Source organism: Myotis myotis, unplaced genomic scaffold (assembly GCF_014108235.1).
Source record: "Myotis myotis isolate mMyoMyo1 unplaced genomic scaffold, mMyoMyo1.p scaffold_m19_p_2, whole genome shotgun sequence".
Classification (NCBI taxonomy): Eukaryota; Metazoa; Chordata; class Mammalia; order Chiroptera; family Vespertilionidae; genus Myotis; species Myotis myotis.
In genome coordinates, this window is record NW_023416324.1 from 15,200,580 (window position 1) to 15,213,980 (window position 13,401).

The 13,401-nt window shown below is 57.2% G+C and overlaps 2 protein-coding genes and 1 long non-coding RNA gene across 8 annotated transcripts in view; 1 reads left to right on the top strand and 2 right to left on the bottom strand.

Moving 5' to 3' along the window:
- The window catches only part of CRYBG2 (crystallin beta-gamma domain containing 2), a 24,629-nt gene extending 24,168 nt beyond the window's left edge, over positions 1 to 461 (bottom strand). For all 6 annotated transcript variants that reach the window (XM_036349367.1, XM_036349368.1, XM_036349366.1 and 3 more), the window contains exon 1: positions 315 to 461. The gene's annotated coding sequence lies outside the window, so the exon portion shown is untranslated. The remainder of the gene's footprint in view (positions 1 to 314) is intronic.
- Positions 1 to 4,547, top strand: part of LOC118676065 — a 5,673-nt gene extending 1,126 nt beyond the window's left edge. The window contains exons 3-5 of the long non-coding RNA XR_004974027.1: positions 541 to 609; positions 1,091 to 1,299; positions 1,729 to 4,547. This is a non-coding gene — a long non-coding RNA (uncharacterized LOC118676065). The remainder of the gene's footprint in view (positions 1 to 540; positions 610 to 1,090; positions 1,300 to 1,728) is intronic.
- A 1,610-nt stretch (positions 4,548 to 6,157) lies between these two features.
- ZNF683 (zinc finger protein 683) lies at positions 6,158 to 13,178 on the bottom strand. Its single transcript, XM_036353068.1, is given in 7 exon segments — positions 6,158 to 6,573; positions 7,617 to 7,745; positions 8,588 to 9,270; positions 10,892 to 10,951; positions 10,954 to 11,095; positions 11,966 to 12,093; positions 12,512 to 13,178. Coding segments are annotated over 7 exon segments (1,515 nt in total). The 5' UTR covers positions 12,561 to 13,178; the 3' UTR covers positions 6,158 to 6,249.
- Positions 13,179 to 13,401: the final 223 nt, after the last annotated feature.

The window sequence follows — 13,401 nt, forward strand, 5'->3', positions numbered from 1 at the left end:
CAGAAGCAGGGAGTGGTAGGTGTTGCTGAGGGGAAGGTGACCACTCTCCCAGCCTCTTCATGAAGGATCTCCCCCCCTCAGATGGAGGGGGGAGGAGAGCAGCAGTGGGTTCAGGAGGTAGGCTGTGGGTGAGGGGAGGGAGAGGAAGGCAAGGTGAGTGGGGAGGGGATGGCAGTTTCAGCTCATGCTCAGGGAGCTGAATGAATGGGCCTGGAGTTGAAGAAGTCTGGAGGTGAGGCAGAGACCCCAAAAAGGGCAGCCAGGCTAGTTTTTCCTCCCACGGCCGCCCCACATAGGGACAGACCTGTACTCACCGTGTGTGTTGGGACCCAGGTGACCAGTGGGCCTGGATCTCCTGCTGCTTGACCGTGCTCTTCTGATGCCGTGGGGCTCTTAGCTGGGGCTCCTGGGGCGGGTCAATTGGGCACCCCGTGATGGGGCGGGGCCCCTGGGGAGGATCCAGCCAGGCCCTGAATTCCTCAGGGCAGAAGGGGTGAAGAGCTGGTTGGGCCGGTTTGGGCTCCCCACCCTCCTCCCCAGGTGTCAGCCCACGCCCCTGCAGGATGACAGTGATGTGGTAGCGGGTCTTCCTGGCAGAGGTTCGCTCAGGTAGGATCTGGACTGGCTCTGGCAGTGCTGGCCCTGGGGTGGCAGGCTTGCCCTTTGCCCCTTCTGCCTTGGGAAAGGATGCTGGGCGGGGCGGCATGTCTTCCACGGTGCTGGGTGGCTCAGGATTCAGAGGGACCTCTGGGGCCATGTATGAGGGTTGCAGGCAAGTGCAGTCTGGGGTTTCCTGTCCCAAATGCCCAGGCACTGGCACCGGGCATGAGGGGTGCCTGGGACCAGCGGGGTCTGCTGCCAGTGCTGGGCTCTCCAGCTCCATGGAGGGATAGTTGGCCATGTCTGAGGCACTACCCACAGCTGGCCTCTGGAGGCGCCCCAGGGGCTGAGCGAGCCCTCCTGAGCTGTGTCGTCGCTTCCAAAGCCAGGAACCTCGGCTCCCTTCCTGAAGGTCCCATTCTGAGCGGCTCTGGGCTTGGGTCTGAGGGGAAGCAGAGGCCTGGTGACAGCATCTTCCCCTGCCCTCCAGACACCTCCTCACCCCGACTGCCCTCCTTGCACCGGAGAAGCAGAGCTGTCCTAGGGGAGGTGGCCAGGGCCATGAGAGCTGGGCCAAAGGGGCAGAGCTCCGGGAAGACCCTTCCCCACTCAACTCATGCCTCCCATTCCACGGTGAGGAATGAGATCCAGAGAAGACACGGACATGAATAAAGTCACACACAAGGGCCCAACTCTCAGGTCAGCTGCTGCTTCCCCAGCTGCCCTGGGGATTAGGGGCTCGTGGGCATGCCTGCCTCAAGCGCCCATGGCCTCTGCCTGCAGCCACCTCCCCAGGACCCTCCACCTGAGATCCCCAGGCCCACCTGGGATAGAGATGTACCTGGGACATGAGGGAGTCAGGGAAGAGGGTTCCCCTGAAAATGGGACACACCTGACCTGTGTCTGCTGTTTCCCCTGGGGCCAAGTCTGGCTGTGGGGGTGAGGGGAAAGGGCCCAGGATCCCAGACCCATAAGGACACTGCCTCCTTTGTCCCCCCCACCACCCCAAAACCCAGTTTTCAAGGAGGTATTTATGCTCTGACAACAGAGGAGCCAAGTCTGGGTCAAAATTCCTTCTAGCAGGGACCCTTGATCCCAAATGTCTCCATTTATTCATCTGTGAAATAGGTGCAGCCTTTCATTCACCAGGGGCTGAACACCTCAAGAGACAGAAGAGGACAATGATTCCTGTGGGGGCCTGGAGCGAGGCACCCCGGGCTTGAATCCTAGCTCTGCAATTCCTAGCTGCAGTACCTCTTGCATCTCAGTTTCCCCATGTGTAAAATTGGCATGATAATAACAGTACCCGCTTCCTGGGAGTGCTGTGAAGATTTCATGAGATAATCTATGCAGAGCACCGGCACATAACGAGTACTCAATTACATGTGAGTAATTACTAATGGTATTCAGGACCACAGAGAGACACACGGCTGCTTGAGCCAACTCCAAGTGGAGGACACCCCGTGCAGCCCAATCCATGGCTCAGACGGGAAAACTGTGGCCAGAAGGTTAAGTCACTGGCCCAGCATCACCCCTGGGGGGTCCATGCCAGGAAGTGGGTTAAAAGGACAAAAGATGGGAGGGAGGTCAAGCTAAAGCAGGAAGTGTGGAAAAGGGGGTCCTGGGAACAGGCGGAGACCCTACATGCCTCCCTGGGGCCCGGCATTAGGAAGCCCATGTTTCCTGAGCATCTAGACCCCATGCTGCATGTTCTACATCCATTACCTCCTGTCTCACAGCAGCCCTGAGAGGCATTATTGTTCCCATTTTGCAGATGGAGAAACTGAGGTTCAGAGGTGAGGAGTGATCTGCCCTGGTTCACCCAGTGAATAAGTGACAAAGGGAGGATTAGAGAACCCCAGTTGCCTGACTTATGAGTCAAGGTTCTCAGGGCCTGCCCCTCCCCCACCAACCCCTTCCTGGCCTCCCCTTTGCCTTCTCTCCTACCTTGAGGCTGACATTGTTAGTGCTGCCCTGGCCTTGGGCCAGGTCAGGGCAACTCTGGCCACCCCAGGGCCTGAAAAGGAAGCACAGGGAGAAGGGAGTGAGGTAGCCTTCTCCTCTCCCACCCCAAGGCTTGACCCAGCAGCCTCTCTCACTTCTCTCAGAGCCCACAGCCTGGATGAGCTCCTGAAATCTGGGGAAAGGGGAAGCTTGTACAGCAGCCTCCTCTCTGCTCCCTTCCTCAACTGTCCACTCCACCCCCAGAGACAGAGAAAGAGGGCTGGGCTTGGAGAAAAGTGGGGACTAGGCCTGTATCAGGGCCAGAATACAGAAAAGCGACAGTGTCCTGTAATTCAAAAGCTCGCCATTTGCTGAAGCACTCCCTATGCCAGGCTTAGCACTGCGTATTGTGCCTACATGATCTCCCTTAAGCCTCACAATAACCCTAAGAGGTGGATATTAGTGCCCCATTTTTCAGGTAAGGAAACGGAGGCCAGAGAGGTGAAGCCTAGAATCACATGACTAATGAGCCTTGGGAGTAAGACACTAGGACCATCCTACTCCGAAGGCTGGTTGGACATCACCACATGAATGGGGGGCAAGATGAGGATGTGCCTTGGCTGCTGGCTGCCTCCTCCATGCACTCTGACCCCCACCCCGGGAAACTAGCAGGAATCGGAGGCTTGTGCCTCAGTCCCATTCTCACAACTGTGAGAACTGAATCCAAGTGCATACATGGGATGTGTCATCATGCTACTGCAGGAGCCTCCGCAGTCCCTCCCCTGCCCTCCACACCGCTGAATCACCCACGCCCCAACCCCACCTCCTCTCAAGTGGGGAAAGGGAGGGGCAGAGCCACCTGGGCCTATAGGGCAGGTTTCTGCCAGGCAGGGTAAAGGGAGAGGGCGTGTCTTCCAGCGGGGTAGGGCATGGCACTAGCAGGGTGTGGGCACCACCCCCCCAGCTCACTCAGGCTTCCCAGCATAGGGTGCTAGGCCCTCCCTGCCCCTCCCCTCTCTCTTTGGGGTGAGAGAGCAGTACAAACCCTTCCCCTCACTCTGCCTCCACCACGCCCCCATTCCTCCCAAGGTGAGCTGAAAACAGTTGTGTCATGATAAGATCAGAACAAATTGCTGGGTAACTGAACTGTACAGATACACAAACACCCTACCCTCTTCTGGGATATAGGCCCAGGAACTACTGGGGTCCTCGATTCCAGCTCCTAGCCATACACAGCCCCTTTTTCCTCCCATTCAAACATCAGCTGCCAGCAAAGGGGCTCGGAGAGAAGTCATTTGTTCCGAGTCACATGGCCAGTGGCAGCGAGGCTAGGACAGACTCTGGCCCCCTGGCTTGCAGGCCTTCAGTCTCTCAAGGCAACAGAGCAGCCGGGGCTTCAGGATGTGAGCTCTGGAGTCAGACTGCCCAAGCTTGTCCTCCAGCCCCGCCACTCCCCAGTCGTGTGGTGGACAGGGCGCTTTGCCTCTCTGAACCTCCATTTCCACGTCTGAATCACACTGAACACCTGTCTCATGGAGCTGCTGTAAGGATTAAATGAGATCATTCAAGTGAGGCACTAAGCAAGTGGCAAAGAGAGGCTGATTGCTATTGCGACCTGGGATGACAGGGAAAACCTCGCCATGGCAACAAGGGCAAGTGCAGTGCCGCCCAAGACAACTCAGGAGCTGGTCACACTCCTAACAGAGGCTCAGGAAGACCAGAGGGAACTGGCCTGTTATGTGGGAATCAAAGTCCACACAGGCGGAAGGAGTCATGCATCGCCTTTACTCTCCTCCGTAAAGAAATTGTCTGCAGGCGGCTAGATGGGAGGGAGGTCAAGCTAAAGCAGCCTGACTTAAGGAAATTGCAAAAGGTGTTTTAAAGTTTCCAAAGAGCACAGGGACTTTATAAAGGCCGTCTTCGCATTTACACATCCAAAATCGACACATTTTTATGCTCCGAGACACTCACATCTCACATACGCGTATTTTAATATCTACTACACTCTCCGACAGACAGACAGCTACACACACACACGCGCGAGAGCACCCACGCGCCCTCCTCCATCCCTCACCTATCCCGGGCTCTGGCCTCCTCCGGGGTCCGCTTCCCCCGGCGCACCCCTAGCCCGGCCAGGCGACGGACCAGGCGGAGCCCCAGGCCCTCGCGCCGCTCGGCCATGGCGAGGGCAAGGCCCCGGGCTCGGGACGTCGGGGCACCTGACCGCTTCGGGCCGCCGGGCCCACCCGGATCCGCTCTTTGCGGAGAACCGCCTACTCCGGCCCGGCCCCCAGAGCAAACAGCGGTCCCGCCCGCCCGCGTGCCGGCGGGGACCCACCCAGGTGCTGCCCGTACCCGGGGGCAGCGAGTGCGCTTTGTAGGGGCCGCCCGGACCCGGCGACAGAGCCCCTTCTCCCCCAGGCTCTGCCCGCGCGCCTCGGGGTCTCCTGGGGGCGCCAGGGCCCGCAGGTCCCGCCACCCCCCAAGCGGGGTCTACACGAGGAGGGCGGGGAAATAGGCATCGGGGTGAGCTGGGCAGGGGGGCGGGGCTGAGCGCAGGGTCTTTCCCTCCCCCGCGAAGGAGGGGCTAGAACACAGGGGCGGGGCCGTGTGCTGGAATGGGCGTGGTCTCGTCGACTGGGCGGGGCCTTACCCCGTGGTTGTCACCTGGCGGGGGTCCAAAGCGGTGACTGGGTGGGTGGGCTTGGAACCGGGACCTTGATTACCGGTGGGGGCTGAAGCCGACCCTGCCCTTGTCAGCCGTGGTGGGCTCTCCGGTTCTCTGTCCTGGAGATGGACACAGCCATAATCTCCACCAGGACCCCTGGGGAAACCGCTCTGAAACCCACATGGTTGGGAATGGCGCCCTGCTGGAAGCTGTCCAGCCATTGTTGTTTAATTACAGCCACTGTTTGCTGTGAGATAGCCTGGACCTGCTGCCTCCCAGCTGCTGCCTTCCCACCTGCTGCTGCCTCTGTAACTCTCGAGTGCGGGTAGGGGACACTGAGGGGATCCTCTAGGACTGCAGAGAGAAAGGCCAGCAGGAGGGTCCCAGTTCCTCAGGCTCTCTTTGCCGGTTCTTCTCTGCCTATAGTCCTTGCAGGGCCTCTACCCCTTCCCAGAGCCCAGCACTCCTTAGCCCTTTGCCCTCTGTGGTGACTGGTCCTGGCACATGGGACATCATGCTTCTGGGTCATGGTGGACACTGACATCCTGTGTTCCTGCCCATCTACCCACACAGGGGGCTCAATCTTGGCATGTACAGGCCATGCATGGCAGGGAGTAACCAGTTGAGGGGCACCGTGGCCTCCTAAGAACTAAGACAAGAGGCGGTGGGAAACAGCAGACAGACATCTGGACAGATGAGAGAGCAACGTGCCCCTTCTTGGCAGCACAGTCTGCACCTTGCAGAGGCCAGGAAGGCTGGACTGTCCATCGGTGAGCCGAGATGAAGGACCTGGTCCCAAGAGGGAGCAGAACCCAAACCCAAGCCTCAGGTAGTGACTGCAGGCACCCACTCCATGTGTGGGCAGCACAGGCTCTTCCTGCCTGTCTTGACCTGCCGCAGGTGAGTTGTGAAGTCTGGCAAATACACGACGGCTTTCCCCTCCACTGTTGAAGCTCAAGAGGCCTCAGCTGGTTATAGAGAAAATCCTTTAATCGCTCTGCCCCTGCCCCTCCCCAGAGCAGTCCTGACACCACTGCTCAGGCTGGCTGCCCTTGCTTTCCCTGAGATGCTGAGGACACCTTAATCTTGTCAGCTTCCTGGCCCACCTGCCTCTCTGATGGCACCATCACAAGATCTAGTGCCCCTTGGTGCCACCCGGCAAGGCAGGTGAGAGATGCCAGAGGTAGGTGGGTATGAGCCAGGCTGCAGGGCAGTGGAGCGTGCAGCCGATGGTGCAGCTGCAGGTGAACGTTCTGGGAGAAGCGACTCGGGCAGACACTGCACTGGAAGGGCCGGGCCCCTGAGTGCAGGCGCAGGTGCGTCTTGAGGTTGCTGGAGCTGCTGAAGCGCTTGTGGCACGTCTGATGGGAATGAGCACTGGCATCAATTGTGCCCCCCAAGCTGGCTCAGGATCTCTGCTCCCCTTCCCCACTCCCTCCCCGCTTCCCTGTAATACAGACTCTTAAGCTGCCCCCCCCTCCCCCTGGCACACACACACACACCACCCCAGGATTCCACCCTGGGACCCACAGTGTCTGGCACATTGGACCAGGCAGACCTGGTTGGCATCCTGGTTCTTTTATTCCCTGCATGGCCTTGTATAGGTGACTTCCGCTCTCTGAGCCTTGTCCGCCTTATTGGTAACATGTGACTGTTAATACTTAACTTCATCGGTATGATAGACTGAATGAGATAATCACATGCGACCTTTACGAGTGGGGCCGCCGCTTCCGTGGGTATAATTAACATTTCCTGGGAGCAGCCACATGCTAGGAATTGGTCTCACGTAGTCTTCCCCAGGACCCTGAGGAAGCATGGCTAAGCACTAGTGCAACCCCTATACGACAGTGAGAAAGCAGAGGCTCAGAGGAGTGGACCACTGGCCACAGGCCCCACAGCAAGTTGGAGGCAGAGCAAGGATTTGAACCCACGTGGCTCAGACTCACAGCCACTGTGCTGCTTTCCTTTCTGTTTGTGTAAAACAGGGCAAGAGTCCCTGCCCTTCTGAGCTCCCAAGTGGGGACTGCGGAGGCTCAAAGAGGGAGAGAGCCAACCTGGGGCTGATGATATTTATATGCAGTGTTTGTGTGCGTTGTACACATTCTGCCATTAACTTCTCCAGCAGCACTGGAAAGAAGGTAATAGGTATCCACCCCCAACTTTACTATCCTCCCCGCACAGACTTGCACCTCTATTCCCCACCCCAGACCCCAGGACTGACCTCCAATATTACTTCCTGGCCCTTCGGAGCTCAGAGGGGTCATTTTCATGCTCCTCCCCTTCCCTCCCTGCCCCGCCCTCATCTCAGGAGGATTGGGAATGGAGGCCACAGGGCCCTCCCCCAGGGGTCTGGAACTCCTTCCTCACTTGCCTGCAGGAGTGCAGGAGGGGAGAAGGGTCTCACCAGGCACTTGTGGGGCCGCTCCCCAGTGTGCACCAGGCGGTGCTTCTGCAGGTGGGCGAGCTGGGTGAAGCTTTTCTGGCACAGGGCACACTGAAACGGCCGCTCCCCGCTGTGTACACGCAGATGGACCTGAGCCAGGTATGGAAGGAATGCTGCCAACTGCCCAGAGCCCCAGCAGGGCCTGGGGTCCTCTCTGAACCTCTACCCACATCTCCACAGGAACTCATTCTGGCATCAAGGCCTCTCAAGCCCCTCACCTCTCTGTCACTCCCCGCTCAGGGCCTCTCTTCCATCCCCAGGTATCCCCTCTCTGTTGCCCTGAGGGAGGGAGGTGGCAGTGGTCAGAAGGCCAGGTAAGGGGTAATGTATCTCCTGAGCAGTGCTTCTCAAAGAGTGGTCCACAGACCAGCAGCATCAGCAGCATCCGGAAGTACATTAAAACATTAAAAATGTAGATTCTCAGGACCCACGCTGACCATCTGAATTAGAATCCCTGGGCTGGGGCCTAGGAATCTGCATGTTTACTAGCTCTTTTGGTAGTTTGAAGCTCATTAAAGTTTGGGAACTCATGCCTGAGGATCAAGAAGGCATCTCCCTCAATAATCATAACCTTTCCTCAACTTCAGCAATGCCAACTTATGCATAGCGCTCATCTTTGCTGACATGGAGGTGTGCCCATGGTCGCCCCCTGGTGGACGCCAACGGTACTGGGCGCTGGTTTGTGAGATCCCACTTGACAAAGGCTGGTCCTCAGTTCTATGGGTCTCACTGCGATTCTACTCCTTCGCCCACTGAACTTCAAACAAACAAACAAACACGAGGAGATATAACTGGGAATCTAGAAAGAATGGCTTTTCAGGAAAGGACTTTGCACTAGATGCTGAGAGAGACCGAAATCAAGGTCTAAATTCACCTAAGATGCTGGGACGCTGGGGATTGGGGGAGGGCATTGGAGCCCAGGAGGACGATACCTTGAGGTTGGAGAGCTGCCCGAAGCTCTTGCTGCACACGTTGCATTCGTACAGGATTTTGCCATTCTCTTTCTTCAGCGGGTAAGGCAGGGCTGCGTGGGAGCCCAGTGGGGCCCGCTTTGCTGGAGCCGCCCTGCCAGCATGCTCCAGCGCTGGGGAGTAGGTCCTGGCAGCTCCAGGGCCTGGAATCGAGGCCTGGGACAGTGGGATTTGAACAGAGGCTTGAGAGGCCCCTGGGTAGGGACGCAGGGTCTCCCCCCAGGAGCTGTGGTGCCCAGGCTCACTGACACTCATCAGCACACTGGGCAGAGCCCTGGTGGGGTAGGAGGTATCTTGGGGCAACATGAAGAAAGGGTGGCATTGGACAGAAGGGGCCCCATAGGTGAACAGATAAGGTGGGGGCAGGAGGAGTGGATATGCAGGGCAGAGGGGGTGAAGGAGGAATGGGAGTTCTTTGGAGATGGGTATGGGTGGGGGGCAGGAGCAGAAAGCCAAGGAGCTGGAGCACTTTCCATTCTGCCAGGGGTTTGGGGAAGAGCTGTTGTGGGGAGAGAAGGACGGGCAGGGGGCCTCCTCATCAGCTCGTTCCTGCTGGCTTCCCATCTTATCCCTGCTCAGATGGGACGTGGCTGTGAATTTGTCGTCATCAGTGGAGCTGGCATGTGGCCCTGGTGACTGGCGCTCTGAGAAGGAAAGGGAAGCCAGTCAGGGCCCCACAGGCTGGGCCAAAGTGCTGCTCCCATCTAGCCTGCCCCCTGGAGTTGGCGACTGGACAAGACCTTTCCTCTCGCTGGACTTTCCTGTCTGCAATCACACTTGCCAAGAAAAGCGGCCAGTGTTGGTGCAGTGCGGAACAATTCTAGGAAGAGGAAACCACTGAAGAAGCCTGTTCGACACCACGTGGAGCAGTCCAGTGGGCGGTTGGAGTGTCAAGGCGAGGTCTGAGCTGGAGATATAAATTTGGGTGCCTGGGGCCCAGATGATATCACCTGAGGATGACACTAGGTCTGCTGTGTCCAAAATGGACACCTGAGATGTGTCCACACTGAAATTAATTAAAATAAATACAATAAAAATTTCAGCTCCTCGGTGGCACTAGCCACATTAAAAAAGCTCAGCAGGTATGAGGTATGATATTAGACAGCACAGGCATAGAACATTTCCACCATCGCAGGAGGTCCTAGCACACAGGCCACTCTAAAGAGAACAGGAGAGCAGAGGGAAAGAGGAGGGGAGAGGAGAGGAGGGGAGGAGGAGGGAGAGAAGGGAAGGGAAGAGGGCTCTGGACTGAGTTCCGGAACAGGTGAATATTTAGGAGGTAAGTAGAGAAGAGCTTTGCAAGGGGACTGAGATACAACAGACAGTGAGGTAGGAGCTAATCAGGAGTGATATGAAGTAAAAACTATAATATAGGCACAATATAGCACAAAGACCTTGGGAACATCAATGAGGCCAGTTTCTTCTTCCATAAAAGTCAGCTCTCACTATCCCTATGTTCTAGGCTTGTTGCATTTTAATACACCATTCCCGTAGGTCTGCTTGAATTCTCATTCATTCACTCAACCAGCTTTATACTGAGCTGTTTTGCTCCGTGCTCTTACAGGGGGTGGGGGTAAGGGATAAAGGACACAACCACACAGTCCCTGCCCTCCAGGAGGTCACAGTGGCCTAAGGCAGGGGTCCTCAAACTACGGCCCGCGGGCCACATGCACCCTGCCGAAAACATTTATCCGGCCCGCCGGGTGTTTTTGCCACCGCTGCCTATTGCTTAACAGCTGACTAGTTTTTTTTTTAACTATAGTCCGGCCCTCCAACGGTCTGAGGGACAGTGAACTGGCCCCCTGTTTAAAAAGTTTGAGGACCCCTGGCCTACGGGAATGGTGTATTAAAATGCAACAAGCCTAGAACATAGGGATAGTGAGAGCTGACTTTTATGGAAGAAGAAACTGGCCTCATTGATGTTCCCAAGGTCTTTGCGCTAAAAGAGCAGCACCGGACTCCACCCCAACTCCCAGTCAGTGCCCCTCACTCATGATAAAGACTCCTCTGGCTCAAAGAGGCGGGCAGGTGCCATCCTCACAGCCTACACCAGATCCCACTGCCCACCTCCTCTGGCTCAGGTGTCACCACCTCGAGAGCCCCCTGCACCCCTAGGTCAGGACTCCAGGCCAAAGTGTGCTCATCAAGTGTGCCTGAGGCTCTGTCCTTACCAGTGACACTGGGTCCCCTCCCCCTTCCACCCTGAAGTCTAACAGCGCCCCCACCTCAGCCTCCACCAAGTGTAGCCCTGGGGCCTGGACTTACTAGTGTTCTGGGAGTCCTCTCTGAGGCCCTGTGGGGCTGTGCCCGGGGGTGCCGGCTGCAGGGACATAGGTAGAGATCCAGGCTCCGGGGGCAGGCCAACAGGGCAGGCCTGGCTGGTGTCAGTGGCAGGGGGCACAGCCAACTGGCACAGGATGGGCCGTGGATGTCCACTGTGTCTGGAAGCGGCCTGCAGGCTGGGAAGACCTGGAGGGCAGGGGGCAAGGGGCTGGGGGCTGTGACTCCTGGGTCCCTGGGATGATCCCACCCCTAGTTTGGTTTCCAAAGCAGGAGGAGAAGCTAAAAGCCACTCACCCTCACCATATCTGTCAGTCAAATGGCTTCCCTTTCCCTCACTCAGAGAGTCCTTTCCCCGGGGACTTTCATGTCTACCCAGGATCACCTTCCCGCTGCCCCTAGAGCCCCTTACCTAGCATTCTTCCCACCTCCCTTCCTAACCACCCTGGTCCCACCATGTCTCAGACCATCTACTCTGTTTTGAATGGAACCAAGGACAACTTGAAGAAAATCCTCATCAAGACTGTAAACCCACCCTGGCCTGTTTGGCTCAGAGGTTAGAGCATCGGCCTACAGACTGAAAGGTCTCGGGTTCGATTCCAATAAAGGGCATGTACCTCGGTTGCAGGCTCGATCCCCAGCCCTAGTTGGGACGAGTGTGGAAAGCAACCAATCAATGTGTCTCTCTCACATCGATGTTTCTCAATCTGTCTCTCCCCCTCCCTCCCACTCGCTCTAAAAATCAATGGGAAAATGTCCTCGGTGAGGATTAACAACAACAAAGAAGATGGCAAACCCCACAAGATGGGCCCTAAGGCCAAGGCCACAATCATACACCCAAGCCTCCAGTGGCCCTGCCCCTTTCTCAAGGCTCACAGGAGAGTCTGGCCCCCAGGGCACAGGAGAGGGTGTCTGGCACCTCAAGGGCCCATCCCCATGATGCACTGGGGCAGGGGTGCTCAGGACCAGGGGACAATAGGAACTCAGGTCCCTCCAGATTTCCCCCACTTCCTCCTAACGTCCCCTCCCTCCATAAGCAGGGCTGCGATTCCACCTCACCTGGTCGTCTTGGCAGGACTGGAAGTCCAGGCTGGGGGACAGGGAACTCCCTGTGCTCCTCAGGGGCTCGGTCTTGTGGCAACAACCCAATTCTGGAGCAGGTCCCCCCTTCATGCCACCACTACCTGCTGGGAAGACAAGTCAGTCACAGGTGAGCAGTAAAGGTCCTCCAAATGGCATGGCTTCCAGGGCTGGCTCTCCCATTAAACCATCATGTGACCTTGAGCCAGTCACTGCCCTCCCGGCCTCATTTTCCCTATCTGCAAAATGGGCGGGTTGGACTATTTGATGTGTAAGGACTCTCTCAGGGCTGACATTTAGAAGCCAATGATGTGCTCCTGGTAGGATCGGGAAGAGGCTCTAGTGGAGACTAGCCAATCAGAGGTGAGGAGTGAGGAAGAGAGGAGAGAGGAGGGTCTTCATGAAGGTTATTCACAAGTGAGCTCAGAGATCTGAGGGAATAGTCCAGACTCCTTGGGGCCACAGGGAACTGGGAAGCCACTCTCCTCCATGCTGGGAGGGACTCATGACTCCATGACTACTCACCACAGGCTCCCCGCCAAGGGAAACTGTCCACCAAGCAGAGCCCCTGCATCCGCTCATCCACACAGCTTTTCTGGGCGCTAAGGAGGTCCCAGAGCCCTGCCACCCAGACTGCCCCCTCAGCTCTCTCACCAGGGTCTGTCTAAGAGCGTGGCTGCCAGGAAGATGCCCTGAGCTCAGCTGTCTGCTCAGTCATCTCCTCGCTTCTCTGCCATCTTTCACTGAAGGTCGCAAAGCACGGGCCACCTGATCTCAACACATGTCCCAAGGCCCTCCCCTTCCCCTCCCGCAGGAACTACCCTTCCCTCTTTACCCCACGTGCTCCTGGGCACCCCAGCGCCCACCAAAGCACAGACTCCTTCCCTCCTCCCCAACTCCTTCCAGCCCTGCCCAGGCCTCAGAGCAAACACCCCAACGGAGGGCCTCCTGCTTGAGGCTCTTCACCTGGCTCTGCGGTCCCCTCTGGCTGGGGAAGTGGGGGAGGGCTGGCGGCTGGGGCAGCTGCTGCCTGTGGCTGAAGCCCCAGTGGCTGCAAGAGCTGATGGGAAGGTGCTACATTTGACTTCCTATTTATTTGCCACAAATAGGAAGAAGGGGGCAGGCAGGCAGTCTGGGGCCTGTGAGATCTGACAAGTGTGTGTGTGGGGGGTGCCCACCAGCCTTTATCTACACGTGGCCACTCTACAGGACACCGTGATGGTTGCTCGTTTGTTTTGTTTCTGTTTTGGAAACACGTTAGGGATGTATTGAGCATCCCTTCCTGTTTTCAGGTCACGTTTCAGCTCTCAGTCAGTGGTTCTCAGTTGGTGGCTGAGTGCCCCCTCAGGGACACCAAGTTATTACAAGGGGTCAGAGGTGCTTTATGTGCAGCAAACGCTCTCCGTAGACTGAAT